This window comes from Pseudophryne corroboree, chromosome 5 (assembly GCF_028390025.1).
Source record: "Pseudophryne corroboree isolate aPseCor3 chromosome 5, aPseCor3.hap2, whole genome shotgun sequence".
NCBI classification, from domain to species: Eukaryota; Metazoa; Chordata; class Amphibia; order Anura; family Myobatrachidae; genus Pseudophryne; species Pseudophryne corroboree.
The window spans coordinates 188299811-188317709 of NC_086448.1; the positions used below are offsets into that span (position 1 = coordinate 188299811).

At 45.7% G+C, this 17899-nt stretch overlaps 1 protein-coding gene across 3 annotated transcripts in view; it reads left to right on the forward strand.

Annotated features, from left to right (window-relative positions):
• The first annotated feature begins 225 nt into the window (after positions 1-225).
• The window catches only part of COLQ (collagen like tail subunit of asymmetric acetylcholinesterase), a 250697-nt gene continuing 233023 nt past the window's right edge, over positions 226-17899 (forward strand). For 2 of the 3 annotated variants that reach the window (XM_063921952.1, XM_063921953.1), the window contains exon 1: positions 226-773. In XM_063921952.1, coding sequence (XP_063778022.1) covers positions 668-773 — 106 coding nt within the window. In that variant the 5' untranslated portion in view covers positions 226-667. The remainder of the gene's footprint in view (positions 774-17899) is intronic. The other variant, XM_063921954.1, reaches the window with a different exon arrangement.

The window sequence follows — 17899 nt, forward strand, 5'->3', positions numbered from 1 at the left end:
ATTACCTAGGCATGATACACACAGGCATGAGCATATTAATGGATTTGCTGGTAGAAGGGGTCCCCTTTCTGAGTCATATCATGGAATACACAGGAGAGTTCTCCTCAGCCAGAGTTATATTTATCACTATGGGCCTTATATACTCACTGCAAGGACTGGGGACACACACTGGAGTATCCTAGATCACATACACATTATATGCTCACTGCAAGAACTGGGGACACAAACTGGAGTGGATCCTAGATCACATATACATTATATAATCACTGCACGTACTGGGGACACACACTTGAGTGTATCTTAGATCACATACATCTTATATACTCACTGCAAGTACTGGGGACACACAGTGGAGTGGAGGGTCACACTGACATACAGTATACTCACTAGAATGACTGGGGACACGCATACTGTACACATTAAAGTAGTGCACACATGAATACTGCATAAAGGGAAAACGCAGCAGGCAGGACTCACACAGACACACTCAAGGTGGCAGACACAAGAAGCAGCAGCACTCAGATACACACCCACTCACTGGGTGGAGGCATCTGCTGGGTGCATACAGACACACTGGCACAGACAGTCACTCCTGCAAAGCCAGATTCCCCGGCTCTGCCTGGGCTCAGGTTCTCCACAGGGGTCCCTCCTGCAGCAGGCTGCCAGCATGGTTGTGTTCAGACTGATAGCAATGGGATTTTATCTCCAGCTTTTCCTCTGTTTTGTCCTTTCTCAGACTTCCTTCATGGACAGTGTCTTCCCAATTCCTGCAGGTAATCAGCAGTTTGGGCATATTCTCCAACCCATTCCATACAGTAGATGTGATACACGGGGACTACTAGAAAACAGGCTAGAGTACCTGCTACCTATGCATGAGATGGGGCTGCAGTCTGTGTGACATGTCCTTCATTGCACTGGCTGCCTCTGCCGGATTTCCTTGCCCTGGGTGGGAGAGCAGTCCTCGTCCCTCTGCATGGTTACTGTACTTCTATTTTGGTTGGGGTCGGGGATAGCCGGAGTGCAGAGGCAGAGCCAGTGATACATATCTCTATTAATAAAACACTGCTTAGCAGAATAAACAAAGTATTTTTGTACATTGTGCCTTTCATACCCCGTTGAAACAAGCATGGCATTTGTACCAATCAGGATCCAGTTTGTATTATCTGAAAACCCTCAAGGGTTTCCTATTAAATGTTTGTCACAATCTAGCATCACACCTTCATATTGTACTATGATGAGGTATTGAGACTGAAATATATTGTGTGCATTTTTTTTTTCCTGTTTCTTTTTTCCTTAAATGCTGTCATTATTCGGGCTGCTTTTATTGAATTGGTGAATACTGTATGAAAACAAAAGTAGATTGCTGCAATATTGCACTTAATGTAACACTAGCGTATTCTATGTCACTGCTCTTAAATAGTTAATTAAAAATAAACATGAATATAGTTTGTTACCAGTATCTTTAGCAGGAAATCCATCCTAGTAATTGGATACAGTAGTTGTAATAAAGATTTGATTAATTGTGTTGGTTAGAGGAATGGACAGATTATAGTGTAGTAGTGCATGCACCAGTTGGTTATCACTGCAGTAAAATGCCAGGTGGTTGTACAGTTGTTGCAGTGTGGTTATAGCACCTTCATTGTATATGCTTAATGGCTTCCAGAAATATGTATTAAAACAGTCATGCAAGTAATATCAGATGCAGTGTAAACAAGGTAACATGATTTTCCATGTGATGATCCTCTGTCCATTTACTACTTGACTGATTTCAGCACTACTCTCATTTGTGCTTCAGTACTTTAAATATGTGGTATTCAGTAATTTGTTAAATGTATATGTTGTATAATAATATATATATAGATATATATGTGTGTGTGTATATATATATATATATATATATATATATATATATGTATATATAGATATAGATGTTATTCAAATTGTGCTGATCTACTATAATGGATGTCACCAATTCAATATCTTTAGATTTATACAGGAGGGTCTGCTTTATTTCTTGCATTGTGTTAGAGTTAAGTACACAATGCAAAATGTATTCTTTTAGAATTGATCGGCAAGAATGATGTGTTTAGAGCACCATACCTAAAATATACTATATGCTATGAAAACTAGCACTGACTTTCCCCATGTTACCATCATTGTAGCTCCTGCTTATTAAATAGTGTGGCAGCGCTTCTCACAGTGATGCAGAAATAAGAATGCGGTGATTATGTCTTTATGGCATAATCACAGAGCAGCAGCACTTGGTGGTTTACTGTTTGTGGATCCCAAAATGTATGTGTATTTATCTTATTTACATGTTTCTAAGATGGTTTCCTAGAAAGTATCAATTGTCTCTCTAATTTAATTTACAATACAGTTTTGCTTTTGAGGTAATGTCTAGAATAGATGTCACCATTTCAATATCTTTAGATGAAAACTATATACACATTAAGTTCACAGGCGTTAACGAGGCTATCGGGAATATATATATATATATATATATATATATATATATATAATTTTTGTGGAACCTGGTTCAGTTGCACCATTTGCAGTTTTGCAGCTTATGGTTCATTGTAAATCCGGCAATGGAAAATTTCTGTGGTGCCCCTCTTTCCTTTATGCCCTAAGCACATGCTTATTTTGCTTAATGGTAAATCCAGCCCTGAGAATGGGATTGGAGTGTTCTGGACATGTATTAAAAACAGTCCGTATAGGCATGGAGCCTGCTTCTTATGTATCTCCTGCATCTAGCATGAGGATGGGGCAACTGCTGATGTTGGCTGTGGCGGGCAGTGTAAAATCATGGGGTATGATGGTTTTCCCGCTTGCACATGCTGAATCCCCGCATAAGTTGTTCAGGTTCACAAAATAGCATAAGGCATTTCTCCATTAATTGAGGTCAGGACAAGCCACACCTAAGGCACGTACGAAAAAGGGCGGGACTTTGAATGGAGGAGGCAGAGCCTCTGGTGGATGGGGTGGGGCCTAGTGCCGCAACCCCCATTTCTCTGACGTCCTAGTGGATGCTGGGAACTCCGTAAGGACCATGGGGAATAGCGGCTCCGCAGGAGACTGGGCACAAAAGTAAAAGCTTTAGGACTACCTGGTGTGCACTGGCTCCTCCCCCTATGACCCTCCTCCTCCCAGTTAGATTTTTGTGCCCGGCCGAGAAGGGTGCACACTAGGGGCTCTCCTGAGCTTCTTAGTGAAAAGTTTAGTTTTAGGTTTTTATTTTCAGTGAGACCTGCTGGCAACAGGCTCACTGCATCGAGGGACTAAGGGGAGAAGAAGCGAACTCACCTGCGTGCAGAGTGGATTGGGCTTCTTAGGCTACTGGACACCATTAGCTCCAGAGGGACCGAACACAGGCCCAGCCTCGGAGCTCGGTCCCGGAGCCGCGCCGCCGGCCCCCTTACAGAGCCAGAAGCAAGAAAAGGTCCGGAAAAATCGGCGGCAGAAGACATCAGTCTTCAACAAGGTAGCGCACAGCACTGCAGCTGTGCGCCATTGTTACTCAGGCACACTTCACACTCCGGTCACTGAGGGTGCAGGGCGCTAGGGGGGGGCGCCCTGAGCAGCAATGTAAAACACCTTGGCTGGCATAAATACACCACATATAACCCCCAGGGCTATATGGGTGTATTTTAACCCCTGCCAGAACTCACCTAAAAAGCGGGAGAAAAGGCCGCCGAGAAGGGGGCGGAGCCTATCTCCTCAGCACACGGGCGCCATTTTCCATCACAGCTCCGCTGGAAGGACGTCTCCCTGACTCTCCCCTGCAGTCCTGCACTACAGAAAAGGGTAAAAAAGAGAGGGGGGCACTAATTTGGCGCAGTAGTTTATACTAACAGCAGCTATAAATGGAAAAACACATTTTATAGTGGTATTCCTGTATATATATAGCGCTCTGGTGTGTGCTGGCATACTCTCCCTCTGTCTCCCCAAAGGGCTAGTGGGGTCCTGTCCTCTATCAGAGCATTCCCTGTGTGTGTGCGGTGTGTCGGTACGATTGTGTCGACATGTTTGAGGAGGAAAATGAGATGGAGGCGGAGCAATTGCCTATTATACAGTTGTCACCCCCTGGGGAGTCGACACCTGAGTGGATGAGCTTGTGGAAGGAATTGCGTGACAGTGTCAGCTCCTTACGACAGACAGTTGACGACATGAGACAGCCGGCTACTCAGCTTGTGCCTGTCCAGGGGTCTCAAACGCCATCAGGGGCTTTAAAACGCCCGTTACCTCAAATGGCAGACACAGGCACGGATACTGACTCCAGTGTCGATGATGAGGAGACAAACGTGACTTCCACTAGGGCCACACGTTACATGATTGAAGCAATGAAAAATGTATTGCATATATCTGATAATACAAGTACCACTAAGAAGGGTATTATGTTTGGTGAGAAAAAACTGCCTGTAGTTTTTCCTGTATCCGAGGAATTAAATGAAGTGTGTGATGAGGCGTGGGTTTCCCCCGATAAAAAACTGATAATTCCTAAAAGGTTATTGGCATCGTACCCTTTCCCGCCAGAGGATAGGGCACGTTGGGAAACACCCCCTAGGGTGGATAAAGCGCTCACACGCTTGTCTAAACAGGTAGCACTACCCTCTCCTGATACGGCCGCCCTAAAGGAACCTGCCGATAGAAAGCTGGAGAATATCCTAAAATGTATATACTCTCACACGGGTGCAGTGCGGGCCTGGCGTGGTCGGATTCCCTGACTGAAAATATTGATACCCTAGATAGGGACAGTATATTATTGACTATAGAGCATTTGAAGGATGCATTTCTATATATGCGTGATGCACAGAGGGATGTTTGCCGACTGGCATCAAGAGTTAGCGCGCTGTCCATTTCTGCAAGAAGAGGTTTATGGACGCGGCAGTGGTCAGGTGATGCGGATTCTAAAAGGCACATGGAAGTATTGCCTTATAAGGGGGAGGAGTTATTTGGGGTAGGTCTATCAGACCTGGTAGCCACGGCAACGGCTGGAAAATCCACATTTTTACCCCAGGTAGCTTCTCAACCTAAGAAGACGCCATATTATCAGGCGCAGTCCTTTCGGCCCCATAAGGGCAAGCGGGCAAAAGGCGCCTCATTTCTGCCCCGTGGCAGATGGAGAGGAAAAAGGCTGCAACAAACAGCCAGTTCCCAGGAACAAAAGCCCTCTCTCGCCTCCGCAAAGTCCTCAGCATGACGCTGGGGCTTTACAAGCGGACTCAGGCACGGTGGGGGCCCGTCTCCAGAAGTTCAGTGCGCAGTGGGCCCACTCGCAAGTGGACCCCTGGATCCTTCAGGTGGTATCCCAGGGGTACAAATTGGAATTCGAGACGTCTCCCCCTCGCCGTTTTCTAAAGTCTGCTTTACCGACGTCTCCCTCAGACAGGGAAGCAGTATTGGAAGCCATTCACAAGCTGTATTCCCAGCAGGTGATAAGCAAGGTACCCCTCCTACAACAGGGAAAGGGGTACTATTCCACGCTATTTGTGGTACCGAAGCCGGACGGCTCGGTGAGACCAATTTTAAACCTAAAATCCTTGAACACTTACATACAAAGGTTCAAATTCAAGATGGAGTCACTCAGAGCAGTGATTGCAAACCTGGAAGAAGGGGACTATATGGTGTCTCTGGACATCAAAGATGCTTACCTCCATGTCCCAATTTACCCTTCTCACCAAGGGTACCTCAGGTTTGTGGTACGGAACTGTCACTATCAGTTTCAGACGCTGCCGTTTGGATTGTCCACGGCACCCCGGGTCTTTACCAAGGGAATGGCCGAAATGATGATACTCCTTCGAAGGAAGGGAGTTTTAGTTATCCCTTACTTGGACGATCTCCTGATAAGGCCAAGATCCAGGGAACAGTTGGAAGTCGGAGTAGCACTATCTCAGATAGTGCTGCGCCAGCACGGTTGGATTCTCAATATTCCAAAATCGCAGCTGATCCCGACGACACGACTTCTATTCCTAGGGATGATCCTGGACACAGTCCAGAAAAAGGTGTTTCTCCCGGAGGAGAAAGCCAGGGAGTTATCCGAACTAGTCAGAAATCTCCTAAAACCAGGCCAAGTCTCAGTGCATCAATGCACAAGGGTCCTGGGAAAGATGGTGGCTTCTTACGAAGCAATCCCATTCGGCAGATTCCACGCAAGAACATTCCAGTGGGATCTGCTAGACAAATGGTCCGGGTCGCATCTTCAGATGCATCAGCGGATAATCTTGGCACCAAGGACAAGGGTGTCTCTCCTGTGGTGGTTGCAGAGTGCTCATCTTCTAGAGGGCCGCAGATTCGGCATTCAGGACTGGGTCCTGGTGACAACGGATGCCAGCCTGAGAGGCTGGGGAGCAGTCACACAGGGAAGAAATTTCCAGGGCTTGTGGTCAAGCCTGGAGACATCACTTCACATAAATATCCTGGAGCTAAGGGCCATCTACAATGCTCTAAGCCTAGCAAGACCTCTGCTTCAAGGTCAGCCGGTGCTGATCCAGTCGGACAACATCACGGCAGTCGCCCACGTAAACAGACAGGGCGGCACAAGAAGCAGGAGGGCAATGACAGAAGTTGCAAGGATTCTTCGCTGGGCGGAAAATCATGTGATAGCACTGTCAGCAGTGTTCATTCCGGGAGTGGACAACTGGGAAGCAGACTTCCTCAGCAGACACGACCTCCACCTGGGGGAGTGGGGACTTCACCCAGAAGTCTTCCACATGATTGTGAACCGTTGGGAAAAACCAAAGGTGGACATGATGGCGTCCCGCCTCAACAAAAAAACTAGACAGATATTGCGCCAGGTCAAGGGACCCTCAGGCAATAGCTGTGGACGCTCTGGTAACACCGTGGGTGTACCAGTCAGTGTATGTGTTCCCTCCTCTGCCTCTCATACCCAAGGTACTGAGAATCATAAGAAGGAAAGGAGTAAGGACTATACTCGTGGCTCCGGATTGGCCAAGAAGGACTTGGTACCCGGAACTTCAAGAGATGCTCACGGAGGACCCGTGGCCTCTACCTCTAAGAAAGGACCTGCTCCAGCAGGGACCCTGTCTGTTCCAAGACTTACCGCGGCTGCGTTGACGGCATGGCGGTTGAACGCCGGATCCTGAAGGAAAAAGGCATTCCGGATGAAGTCATCCCTACCCTGATCAAAGCCAGGAAGGATGTAACCGTACAACATTATCACCGTATTTGGCGTAAATATGTTGCGTGGTGCGAGGCCAGGAAGGCCCCTACAGAGGAATTTCAACTGGGTCGTTTCCTGCATTTCCTGCAAACAGGACTGTCTATGGGCCTAAAATTAGGGTCCATTAAGGTTCAAATTTCGGCCCTGTCGATTTTCTTCCAGAAAGAACTGGCTTCAGTTCCTGAAGTCAGACGTTTGTCAAGGGGGTACTGCATGTACAGCCTCCTTTTGTGCCTCCAGTGGCACCTTGGGATCTCAATGTAGTTTTGGGGTTCCTAAAATCACATTGGTTTGAACCACTCTCCACTGTGGACTTAAAATATCTCACATGGAAAGTGGTAATGCTGTTAACCCTGGCTTCAGCCAGGCGTGTCTCAGAATTGGCGGCTTTATCCTATAAAAGCCCTTACCTAATTTTTCAAACGGACAGGGCAGAATTGAGGACTCGTCCTCAATTTCTCCCTAAGGTGGTTTCAGCGTTTCACTTGAACCAGCCTATTGTGGTACCTGCGGCTACTAGGGACTTGGAGGACTCCAAGTTGCTGGACGTAGTCAGGGCCCTGAAAATATATGTTTCCAGGACGGCTGTTTATCCTGTATGCACCCAACAAGCTGAGTGCTCCTGCTTCTAAGCAGACTATTGCTCGTTGGATTTGTAGTACAATTCAGCTTGCACATTCTGTGACAGGCCTGCCACAGCCAAAATCTGTAAAAGGCCATTCCACAAGGAAGGTGGGCTCATCTTGGGCGGCTGCCCGAGGGGTCTCGGCTTTACAACTTTGCCGAGCAGCTACTTGGTCAGGGGCAAACACGTTTGCTAAATTCTACAAATTTGATACCCTGGCTGAGGAGGACCTGGAGTTCTCTCATTCGGCGCTGCAGAGTCATCCGCACTCTCCCGCCCGTTTGGGAGCTTTGGTATAATCCCCATGGTCCTTACGGAGTTCCCAGCATCCACTAGGACGTCAGAGAAAATAAGAATTTACTTACCGATAATTCTATTTCTCGTAGTCCGTAGTGGATGCTGGGCGCCCATCCCAAGTGCGGATTGTCTGCAATACTTGTACATAGTTATTGTTACAAAAATCGGGTTATTATTGTTGTGAGCCATCTTTTCTGAGGCTCCTCTGTTATCATGCTGTTAACTGGGTTCAGATCACAGGTTGTACGGTGTGATTGGTGTGGCTGGTATGAGTCTTACCCGGGATTCAAAATCCTTCCTTATTGTGTACGCTCGTCCGGGCACAGTATCCTAACTGAGGCTTGGAGGAGGGTCATAGGGGGAGGAGCCAGTGCACACCAGGTAGTCCTAAAGCTTTTACTTTTGTGCCCAGTCTCCTGCGGAGCCGCTATTCCCCATGGTCCTTACGGAGTTCCCAGCATCCACTACGGACTACGAGAAATAGAATTATCGGTAAGTAAATTCTTATTTTTCAGCATTTTGAGGGCGTGCCCAGCGCTCCCTGAGCTATTGGGCAGCCCTCTGCTACACTCCCTGCACTGATAGATGCCGTGCGCATGCACACATCATCTATTCAGTGATCACCGGCTGCTTTCTAGAGCAAAGCAGCGGTGCTTACTGGCTCTCCCAATCTTCCCCCGCCCCGTCCACAGGACACCGCGGGACTGTCCCGCTGTATTCGGGACAATAGGGAGGTATACATAAGGTTGTAAATCATTGGCTACCAGCAACTACAGCCACTTTACGTCTGACTACAAAACAGTCCATATATGTCCAGGAGGGAATGGGCGGTGTTTGTCCTTTTTTTGTTAATTTTACTTTTAGGGCAATTTAAATTACAATTGTTAGGTGCAGTAACCACCTGTAATATGTTTTAGAAGACATAAAATGCAGTCTGCTCCAAATGCAATAAATGTGAGTATTCTATAAGCCATAAGTCCAGGGGCGAATTTAGGGATCAGGCCGTCCCTAGGCACAACCCCCATCATGTCACTGCCCCTTTCATGTTAGAGCCTACTGACTGCAAAATTAGCACCAACCTCACTCCCTCTCCACCACAATTTACTGGCCATTGCCTCCGCCCCCCTCAACAGTTACAAAATATAAAAATAAGTCGTACTGACTAAAAAAAGAATCACCTGGCCTCATCTGGCCATTGGCCTAGCAGGGCTCTCATGCAAGTGAGCTTGCTGTGCTGCCCCCCCCCCTAGTGTCACCCCTAGGCTCCTACCTCATGTGCCTTGTGGGAAATGCACCACTGTATAAGTCAGATAATTATAACACCAGTTTAACATTGATATTCAGTGTTGGACAACAAGAAGCATTTACTGCAATAGTCTTCAATGTTGAACAGTAGAAGAAGCCGATTGTCCTTGGTCTAACCCAGTGGTTCCTACATTTTTTGAATCACGGCACCCTAGAGATTCAGATTTTGTTTCACGGCACCCCTAGGTCAAAAATTTCTTATTGAGAAATTATGAAATTAAGTAAACTGTTTACATGTCATCCTTGGGTTTAATTGTGTGGTGAGGGACAAGATTTGCTTCAATTTGTCCACATATTTTAGCATTGGTTTTGTCTATTACATTAACCATAAATAATTTTAATTGGTCCTGGAACACTAACGGGGGCACCCCTGCAGGTGTCCCGAGGCACCCCAGGGTGCCACGGCACACAGTTTGAGAACCACTGGCCTAACCATTCTTGAGGTCTGAAATTGACATATTTAAAGCTCAGAGAATGTGAAAGATCTTCTTTAATAGTCTTTGCAAGTCCTACAGGGAGGATTGATCTGTAGGGGGGCAAATCAATTAGGTGTGATCTGCCTCAAACAGCTATGTACTATGTGTAATGTGTTGGTGACCAATTATATTACAAGACCCACGATGAGCATTGCACCTGGAAGCTGGGCTTAACATTGCTCACTTCTGCTTGCACCTATAGATTTGGTAGGTCTCCAGCACATTAGACATGGTAAGACTAAGAAAATGTGCAAGGCAATTCACACCTAATAAATTAATTTCCCCTTTAGTATTGAGTCAAGTCATTAACTCTTCAAACTCCTGAAGCAAAAAGGTATATAGAGCAGTTTACTAAATTATGTTATGCAGTTATAAAGTATTTCCCCCCCAGTTGCCGTGAAAATACTGATTTCATTGCAAGAGTAATGGTGATCAATGGTCATTGTAGATATGATTTTGTAGAAATAATAGCATCTGCATTCATCACATGGAGGAAGCAGTGGCAAGTAGAGGCGGTTTGACCAAAACTGGAAAATCTCTTAAAAAAATGTTCCTCTTTTTCCATCATAAACTGTAAAATGCAAGGTCCACAGTAATGAAAGCAAATGCTGCTAATAAAGATAAGAGTTCATCTAGTAAAGCATCACATGCCAGCAGCGTCAGACTGAGGCATGTAGGGCCCACCGGTGGTTTCCCCTGTACCTCTGTGGGCTAGTCCAAGTCTGCATGCCAGTTAAGCTTGCATTGTCATGTCTGAATCCACTATAACCTGCTACATGCAAGTCCATAACTCTCACCTCCATTCCAGAGTGACTTAACATACAGAAAATCCTCTTTAACAAGCAACTGTATAAACATCAAATTAGGACAGATAACTTGCTCAGATTAAATGTTTAGTTATCAGTTTGCATGCTAAAAAGTTCTATTGCTGCTTATTGCAGCGACAGAAAATCCTCCATCACCACAATTTACAAAAAGAAAGAAAGCTTGACAGTGTATAATACTGTGTAGTAATTAATAAGTTTTCTCACTTTTTAGTATAAATTTTTAATATTAAGCAAGGGAAATTTAACTTAAATCTAATGTTTCGGCGTGATTTAAGTATCCCAACTATGTAGGAAAGGGTTAACGAAGAAAGGAAGATAAAGGCAATTATCTTCCTGACTCCTATAACAGTGCACTGTAGAGTTCTACAGCTCTTAACATTTTCTGATATTCAAGTTGCAGAAAAATGTTAAAAACAAACTTAAAGGCTTACCTTATACAACGCCATCTGCACCATCTGCTGGCATTTACTTGAGGAAAATCCTTATTTGAGACGAAAAGCTGCAGGGACCAATGGATTTTGTCCAATCTGCACCTGCAGCCGGCTGTAACTTCGCCCACTCACTTCCCCTCAATCTGCAGTGCAATTACACTGGCTTGTTGCAGTGCCCCTAGGTGCGGGATCCAGATTAAGGTGGAAACCATGTGGAAGAAAAGATAAATATAGGGGATGCTGCTATAGGGAGGAGCGAGCGAGTGGGGGAGGGATGTACGTATAAGTATATATATATATATATATATATATATGTATCTCACATCAAACAAGCAGCGGCACTCAGAGACTCTCTCGTGATGAAAAATCAAGTGTGAATTTTAATTCATGTCACAGCAAGGCCAACGTTTCGGGGCTTGTCTACCCCTTTGTCAAGGTGAGTCAAAAGTCTTTTGACTCACCTTGACAAAGGGGTAGACAAGCCCCGAAACGTTGGCCTTGCTGTGACATGAATTAAAATTCACACTTGATTTTTCATCACGAGAGAGTCTCCGAGTGCCGCTGCTTGTTTGAAGCGAGATACATGTGCTATATTTCCAGAGGGCACCGGAGCCAAGTAACATCCAAGGGTGAGTGCCGGTCCAACAAATAACATATATATATATATATATATATATATTGTGAAGAGATGAGCCACCACGATGAACATGCCTGATATTAAGTCGGAGCATGTGCATTACTAGTCAAAGCAAGACAGTCTTTTTCGGATACACAAAAAGACTGCCTGTTGGGACTTTGCAGGGACAGCATGTCACTGCAACTGTTGTCCCTGAGAAGTTTTTTTCTGCATAGCAGGGATATTTTAGGTAAAACATGCTGTTAATCATGACAATATTTGCCGAATATAATCAAGCCAATATCACAATTATTGCTAAATAGAACCCTTTGTATGTACTTGTTTATCTGAGTATTTTCGCTATTGATAAAACAAATTTGGACGTGTAACAATAACAGTAATCAAAAATGCCTTTTACTTGTCTCATCTTGCAGATTTACATGTGTGCCAGCTACTGAGCTAGGCAATTGACATCTGCATAAGTAGTCACAGTGCAGTGCCCCTGTATTTGTTAAACAAGCGTTCCGTTAATCGTTAAAATCACTTCCACAGTGGAAGCAATGTTAGCAAGAGTAATGATAATACAAATTAAGACAGCATAAGTGATGAAACAAAAACAATAGATTTAATAAACCACTTCAGAGGAAAGACTATCTGCAAGCTGTTATATTTGGCACTTTAGGACATCATTATGTTTCATTATCTGCTGCCTTTACACTAATACCGTACTAAGACGTTAGAAACACTTTATCGAAAATATGTATAGAAATTGAAACTGGGATTGTAATCCTCCAATGAATAATTGGTAACAATTAAACGTTTCCCAGTTAATATAGAGAAGACATTTACAGTTTATTAGAAGAATAATGATGTTCCCCCTATAATAGGCAGGTCTTAGTGGGGGTGGACATAAGTGCAATACATGCAGAGATACAGTGCATCCATAAAGTATTCACAGCGCTTCACTTTTTCCACATTTTGTTATCTTACAGCCTTATTCCAAACTGGAATAAATACATTTTCCCTCAAAATTTTACGCACAATACCCCATAATGACAATGTGAAAAGTGTTCTTGAGATTTTTGCTAATTTATTAAAAATAAAAAAACTAAGAAATCACATGTACATAAGTATTCGCATCCTTTGCCATGAAGCTCAAAATTAAGCTCAGGTGCATTCTGTTTCCACTGATCATCCTTGAGCTGTTCCTATAGCTTAATTGGAGTCCACCTGTGGTAAATTCAGTTGATTGGACATTATTTAGAAAGGCACACACCTATCTATATAAGATCCCACACTTGACAGTGCATGTCTAAGCACAAACCAAGCATGAAGTCAAATAAATTGTCTGTAGACCTCCAAGACATGATTGTCTGGAGGCACAAATCTGGGGAAAGGTACAGAAAAATATCTGCTGCTTTGAAGTTCCCAATGAGCACAGTGGCCTCCATCATTCGTAAATGGAAGAAGTTCGGAGCCACCAGGACTCTTCCTAGGGCTGGCTGGCCGTCTAAAGTGAGTGATTCGGGGAGAAGGGCCCTAGTCAGGGAGGCGACCTGATGGACTCTCAGACCATAAGATACAAAATTCTCTGGTCTGATGAGACAATGATTGAACTTTTTGGTGTAAATGCCAGGCTTTATGTTTGGAGGAAACCAGGCCCCCGCCCATCACCAGGCCAATACCATCCCTACAGTGAAGCATGGTGGTGGCAGCATCATGCTGTGGGGATGTTTTTCAGCAGCAGGAACTGGGAGACTAGTCAGGATAGAGGGAAAGATGAATGCAGCAATGTACAAAGACATCGTGGATAAAAACTTGCTCCAGAGTGCTCTTGACCTCAGACTGGGGCGACAGTTCATCTTTCAGCAGGACAACGACCCTAAGCACAAAGCCAAGATATCAAAGGAGTGGCTTCATGACAACTCTGTGAATGTTCTTGAGTGGCCCAGCCAGAGCCCAGACTTGAATCCGATTGAACATCTCTGGAGAGATCTGAAAATGGTTGTTCCCCGACGCTTTCCATCCAACCTGATGGAGCTTGAGAGGTGCTTCAAAGAGGAATGGGCGAAACTGTGCAAAGATAGGTGTGCCAAGCTTGTGGCATCATATTCAAAAAGACTTAAGGATGTTATTGCTGCCAAAGGTGCATCAACAAAGTATTGTGCAAAGGCTGTGAATACTTATGTGCAGGGGCATAGCCAGAACTTTGTGGACCCCATAGCAACATTTTGAAGTGGCTCCTGTCCCAATGCTTCTAGAGAGACACTCTTCTGCAGCAGTTGTTAATTTTATGCCCTATAATAGAGCCCTAGTTAATTTTCTGAACCATAGTAGAGCCTTATTTAATGTCATGCCCCGAAGTAGTGCCCTGGTTTCTTTTATGAATCGTAGTAGTGCTTAAGTTCACCCTATGTCACATTTCAGAGCTGCCAGTACACATTATGCCGCACGGTACCCCCAATTCACATTATGATATATAGTGCTCCCCGTTCATATTGTGCTTCATTACAGTGCCCCGGTTCATATTATATAACATAAAAATTGCCTTCAGTTCATTTTATACCACACTACAATGAGCAGGTCCAGGGCGGGGCATACCTAGATATATTGCAAGCACAAAGGAAAAAGTTTGAAAGGATCGCTACGTACCACACAATGGCGAAAAATGTATATAACACATGTAACTTTGACAGGGAAGATGGGACCCTCTCAGCTCTGGGCCCCATAGCAGCTGCACTGCCTGCACCTATGCTAGCTACGCCCTTGCTTATGTGCATTCGATTTCTTAGTTTTTTATTTTTAATACAGTAAATTAGCAAAAATCTCAAACACTTTTTTTCAAATTGTCATTATGGGGTATTGTGTGTAAAATTTTGATGGAAAAAATAAATTTATTCCAGTTTGGAATAAGTCTGTAATGTAACAAAAGTGGAAAAAGTGAAGCGCTGTGAATACTTTCCGGATGCACTGTATACGAAAAGATAACCCGATCATTTCAGCATGTCCATAAAGTACACATTTGTGATCTTGCATTTGTCTGCATGCATTTACTGTGAGGTGCAACTGTTGCAATTTTTCTGGATGCTGCTTGTTCCATTTCAGTATGTATACTTGTAATGAGTGTAATTTCTGCTGCGGGGTACACTGGGTTCCACAAGGAATAACATCAGGGTGTAGAGTAGGATCTTGATCTGAGGCACCAACAGGCTCAAAGCTTTTGACTGTTCCCAAGATGCACATCGCCGCCTCCTCTATAACCCCGCCTCCATGCCAGTGAGCTCAGTTTGTAGTTGGTGCCTGCAGTAGCAGGTCATTTAACAAGGGGCTGCTTCAGGCAGCCTATTCTTAGCTTAAACTTTAAAGACAGGAGAGGACTATACAAAGGGCTGCAGCAGGCTGTGTCTGATCGACGTCTCTGCTGCAGCTCCATCACTCCCAGCGGCGCTGTATACTCCCGTGCCGCGTTTGCCGGGTCACTACAGCGGAGACGCCGGCTTCTTCCTCTGTCCTCGCGTGAGTCACACACACACCGTCGTCTCCCGGATCGCGGGGCCGCTGACAAGGGGGAGGTAAGGGGCTTCTGTGCCGCACTTTGCACCGCGATCCCACGCGGCCGTTGGAGGCGGGCCATGCGTGCGCTGGCGTGGACACAGATTACTGGGCTGATGTTCCACTAGCCACCAGGGTGATTATATATGGGCACAGGTCAGGGGGGATATTGTACCATTACCCCCCCCCCCCAACCCCCTCCCATTTTCTAAACTGCCCGCACGCCCGGTGGGGATGCCAGCAGGGGGAGCAGGCCGGACCTGAGGCCCCTCCCCCCAGCCCCAGGGCGCCATTTCTCCAATGTTCCCACCCTGGAGCTGCATATCTCTCCCTCACTCCTGACCAGTGGCCATCATAGATTGAGCTGAGCTGTTTCTAGGACTGCTGGGGCAAATCCTCCTCTGTGTAACCGCCTGACTGCCAGTGCTGTGCTTCCTACAGGACACTTGAGTATTCTACCTGCCACTGTTACTGTGTTAGTTAAGAAAGAGTGCATACTGTCAGGGTTGTGTGGTACAAACGGGTGTAGTATGGTATGTCGGCGGCCGGGCTCCCGGCAACCAGCATACCGGCGCCGGGAGCCCGACCGCCGGCATACCGACAGCGTGGCCACGCTATTTTATTCTCCCTCCAGGGGGGTCGTGGACCCCCACGAGGGAGAAAAAGTGTCGGTATGCCGGCTGTCGGGATTCCGGCACCGGTATACTGTGTGCCGGGATCCTGCCAGGCCCTTCCGGGTACTTTGGTTGCCTAGTGGTTCGCCCTCTTAATTGTCAGACCTTATATAATGACGTCACATTAAAGGCACTGATATATAGTCAATAGAGTTACTGACTGGTGCAATAATAAATATTATAAGGGATGGGGGACCTGCTAAAAGGGGATGGGCGACATGCTACAATCAGTGTGTGTGTTTGTGTGTGTGGGGGGGCTGGGGGGGGGGAGGGGTGCACTGATATATAATGCAGGCACCCATAACTTAAAATACTTATTATGACTCCCACTTACATTAGTGTTAACTGCATTATATGAGTGCCCCACCCCTTACTGATTGTAGCAGCCTAGTAGGTCCCCCATCCCTTATAATGCCCATTATCACACTCCTCAGCCAGTGTGACTGATTGAAGCAGGCATCTCCTATACACAGTAGTACTTAAAAAAGAGTATTATAGCATATTGATAGATCACCAGTCAGTGTGTGTCTCCTCCCCAGCCATGATTGTAGCAGGCAGATGACAGACACTGTACTCAAAATATCACTGTCCACCCCATCATTCCCCCCTCCCCCATCATCCCCCACTCATGCCTGATTGGAATTTGAAGTAGGATCATGTTATATAAAATGAAATAAAAATACTGTAATAAAGTACACTGGAAGACCTCATGTTTTTTTCTGTGTACATCCCGGCTACTCTCTCCTTGCATCTGACGTCATACACACGTGTGTCATGACTGGTCACACACACAGTACTGCAGGACTGGAGACACAGGCATGCACTGGAGCTGCTACCCAACAGCTGTCTAATCACTGACAGGCTGCTGGGTGTATTCAGCCAGACCAACTCTCGGATAATTTTGGTGAAGCTCGCTGGTCTGTCAGAAATGTCCTTTATACAGCCTTGTCGGCGGGCCCCCTGGGGTAAGCAGGGCCCTCTAAGACCAACAGGGCCCTCAGCAGCAGCTTTGGTTGCCTTGTGGTAAATCCTCCTCTGACTACAACTGACATCTGGTGATGGTAAATTAGCCTGTTGTGTGATCTGGAAGGTTTACCTGAGCAAGGTTATAATAACTTGCGCATGCAGGGGGGTTTCTGAGTACCAAGAACCCCCACCCCTCCTGATGGACCAAATGGATTTTTTATTTTTATATGGTCCTACAGTCAGTGATTGGAGCCCCGCCTCCCCGGTGGCTATATGCCACAATTCGCGGGTCAGTGGTGAGGGGTGGAGTCAGTGTGGTATTTTTTTTATAGAATGGTGTCATATTGGCTCCACCCCCTCCCCCACCGACCTGTGAATCATGGCATATAGACACGACGGAGCCTAATGATGAACGTTCCCTGGGCACTGTCTGACCCCAGCACTGCCAACAGCCAGTGATCTCCTCTTGCAGCGTTCGACCCCAGGGCAGGCTCTAGCTGTCAGTGACAGTGTGTGTATGCTATTTGTATGTGTGTATGTGTTCTATGTGTTTGTGTGTGTTCTATGTACATCTATGTGTTCTATATGTGTGTATAAGTATGTGTTCTATGTGTGTGTGTGTGTGTGTGTGTGTGTGTGTGTGTGTGTGTGTGTGTGTGTATATATATATATATATATATATATATACATGTATATGTATAAATGTATCTGCATAAGTTTTATGTGTATGTGTTCTACGTAACATGTGTATGTATGAGTATATATATATATATATATATCTAATGTGTACTTTAAAAGCACACACATATGCGTATGGAAGGAAACACCCCCCTCCCCCCCTACGAATCCTGCATTTGCCCCTGATCATGGTTACTCTAAGGCAGGCTTGTCCAACCCGCGGCCCGCGGGCCGCATGCGGCCCAAGTCGGCTAGTAATGCGGCCCAGGAGC